This window comes from Mchenga conophoros, linkage group LG9 (assembly GCF_057382185.1).
Source record: "Mchenga conophoros isolate Kocher_MC1m ecotype Shallow Benthic linkage group LG9, M_conophoros_male_GT1.1, whole genome shotgun sequence".
NCBI lineage: Eukaryota > Metazoa > Chordata > Actinopteri > Cichliformes > Cichlidae > Mchenga > Mchenga conophoros.
Genome location: NC_140534.1, coordinates 36,819,732 through 36,822,748, shown reverse-complemented (window position 1 = coordinate 36,822,748; position 3,017 = coordinate 36,819,732). Strand labels below are relative to the sequence as shown.

The 3,017-nt window shown below is 42.3% G+C and overlaps 1 protein-coding gene across 1 annotated transcript in view; it reads right to left on the bottom strand.

Annotated features, from left to right (window-relative positions):
• Positions 1 to 2,547, bottom strand: part of LOC146567839 (ubiquitin carboxyl-terminal hydrolase 12-like) — an 11,724-nt gene extending 9,177 nt beyond the window's left edge. The window contains exon 1 of the mRNA XM_085285875.1: positions 2,422 to 2,547. Within this exon, the coding sequence (XP_085142001.1) occupies positions 2,422 to 2,547 (126 nt within the window). The remainder of the gene's footprint in view (positions 1 to 2,421) is intronic.
• Positions 2,548 to 3,017: the final 470 nt, after the last annotated feature.

Below are 3,017 nucleotides of genomic sequence, written 5' to 3'. Positions count from 1 at the left end.
CAGAAAAAACAGAAAAAAAGCCTAAAAAAATGGAAAAACAAAAAACAGAAAAAGAAGCCTAAATAGAGTGGTTACTAAGGATGGGGGTGCCAGAAAAACAAGATGCAGAGTGGACTAAGGAATAGGGGGTGCCATAAAGAAAAAGGATAGAAAGAAAGCTCCCCAAGTAGGGTTGAGAAGAAAAAAGAGAGAGAGTAAGAAAGCTCCCCAAGTAGGGTTGAGAGGAAAAGAGGAAAGTCACGTAAAAACAGAAAAAGTGACAGAGAGAAAAATAGAAAAACCTAAGTACAGAGAAAATTAAAAAGCCAAGAAAAAAACCTAAGTAAGAAGAAACAGAAAAAAGTAAGACAAAAAAGTCAGAAAGAAAAGCTAAGAAAAGAAAAAGTATAAATAGAGGACAAATCAGTCCCTACCCTCATTGAGCCCAGCCTGATGAAGGCGAAGTAACGCCGAAACGTCGCGACGGGCTCAATAGACACACTAATGGCCACTACTACCCAATGATGGGCAATTTTTTGATCGGGGGGCATCAGTGCCCACCCCAGTCGAGTGAGCGTGCACCAGGGGACCCAGACTTCTGCCTGGGACCCCTTTCTTTCCCCAAACCCTTACCAGCCAGGTCCCGGTGGAGTGGGCGATGCCCCTACCCACATCTCCTTCCCTAACCCTAACCTATCCCCCCCTCCCTGTCCCAACCCCAGAAAAAACAGAAAAAAAGCCTAAAAAAATGGAAAAACAAAAAACAGAAAAAGAAGCCTAAATAGAGTGGTTACTAAGGATGGGGGTGCCAGAAAAACAAGATGCAGAGTGGACTAAGGAATAGGGGGTGCCATAAAGAAAAAGGATAGAAAGAAAGCTCCCCAAGTAGGGTTGAGAAGAAAAAAGAGAGAGAGTAAGAAAGCTCCCCAAGTAGGGTTGAGAGGAAAAGAGGAAAGTCACGTAAAAACAGAAAAAGTGACAGAGAAAAATAGAAAAACCTAAGTACAGAGAAAATTAAAAAGCCAAGAAAAAAACCTAAGTAAGAAGAAACAGAAAAAAGTAAGACAAAAAAGTCAGAAAGAAAAGCTAAGAAAAGAAAAAGTATAAATAGAGGACAAATCAGTCCCTACCCTCATTGAGCCCAGCCTGATGAAGGCGAAGTAACGCCGAAACGTCGCGACGGGCTCAATAGACACACTAATGGCCACTACTACCCAATGATGGGCAATTTTTTGATCGGGGGGCATCAGTGCCCACCCCAGTCGAGTGAGCGTGCACCAGGGGACCCAGACTTCTGCCTGGGACCCCTTTCTTTCCCCAAACCCTAACCCTAACCCTAACCCTAACCCTAACCCTAAACAAAAGAACTATTTACTGGGCTCCGCTGAGCCAAGAGGAAGACTTTTTTACATGCTGCCTAAGATCCACAAGGATCCGGCGAAATGGAGTGTCCCCTTTCAGGTGCCCCCAGGACGACCAATCGTTTCAGACTGTGATAGTGAGACGTATTATACAGCTGAATACCTGGACTATTTCCTGACTCCTTTATCCACAAAACATGCAAGCTATATCAAAGATACATATGATTTTGTGGATAAAGTGAAGCAAATAGAAGTCCCCATTGATGCTTTTCTGTTTTCCATAGACATTGACAGCCTTTACACAAACATTGACATTGGTGAAGGCATTGACTCCATTAAGAGAGTCTTTCAAAGATACCCGGATAGGAAAAGGCCAGAAAAAGAATTACTACAACTTTTAGAAATAAACCTCACAAGGAACGATTTTGAATTCAATGGTGACTTCTATTTACAAATCAAGGGGACAGCTATGGGGAAAAAGTTTGCCCCAGCATATGCAAACATCTTCATGGCAGAGTGGGAAACTGCTGCACTAGATAAATGCATAAAGAAACCACTGCATTATTATCGCTTTCTGGATGACATATGGGGTGTCTGGCAACATTCTGAGCAGGATTTTGAGATGTTTCTTAGGACTTTAAATGACCACAATGCTTCTATTAAGCTTAAATCAACCATCAGTAAGACCTCTATTGATTTTCTTGACACAACCACCTTTAAGGGCACAAATTTCATGAATGATCACAAATTGGACATAAAGGTATTCTTTAAACCTACAGACACTCATGCCCTACTATTTAAAACAAGCTTTCATCCCAAACACACATTCGCAGGAATTGTCAAATCTCAGCTGTTAAGATTCCACAGAATCTGCACACAGAAATCTGATTTTGGAACTGCTGTCAAGACGTTATTCTCTGCTCTCTCCACTAGGGGGTACAATTGGTCTTTCCTAAGGGGATGCTTCAAATCATTTTTGCTGACAAAACCAATTGATGTCTCCCCCTTACTTCCAGTGGTCATCACATATGCCCCCTGCACCTGCAAATTAGTCAGGGCTCTTAAGAACAATTTCCAGAACCTGTCTCGGGATGTCCAGACACTCCATACTCACAGAGTGATTGCTGCCTTCAGGAGGCATAAAAATCTGGGTGATCTCCTCATTAGAGCCCAAATCACACCTCTCTCTGTGCCTAGACAGAAACATCAAGGACAATTTTTCCAACACCACAGATTGGTCCGCAGCCACTCCAATGGCCAGGTTTTTCTGTCTTTGTGCAAAGGGACCCCGAGGTCCAAAAACTGTATATATTTGATTACATGCAAGAGATGTGGGATCCAGTATGTGGGAGAAACTGGTAACACACTGCTCACCAGATTCACTCAACACAGGTACAACATCACACGGAAAAAGAACACTCACACTCACCTTGTTAAGCACTTTCTATTGCATGGCTGGGATTCTATCACAGCTACAGCCATTCAAATCAACTTAGGGTGGACAACACAACAGAGGTGGAGAGCTGAGAGGATTTGGATAGCTAAACTAAATACAGTTTATCCAAATGGCCTCAACGAAAAGGGTTATAGGAGGTATTAATATAACAACGTGTATATAGTTAACATTTCATTACTTTCATGTGTGTATTTATGGACATTTTGTCACTGCTCTGGGGA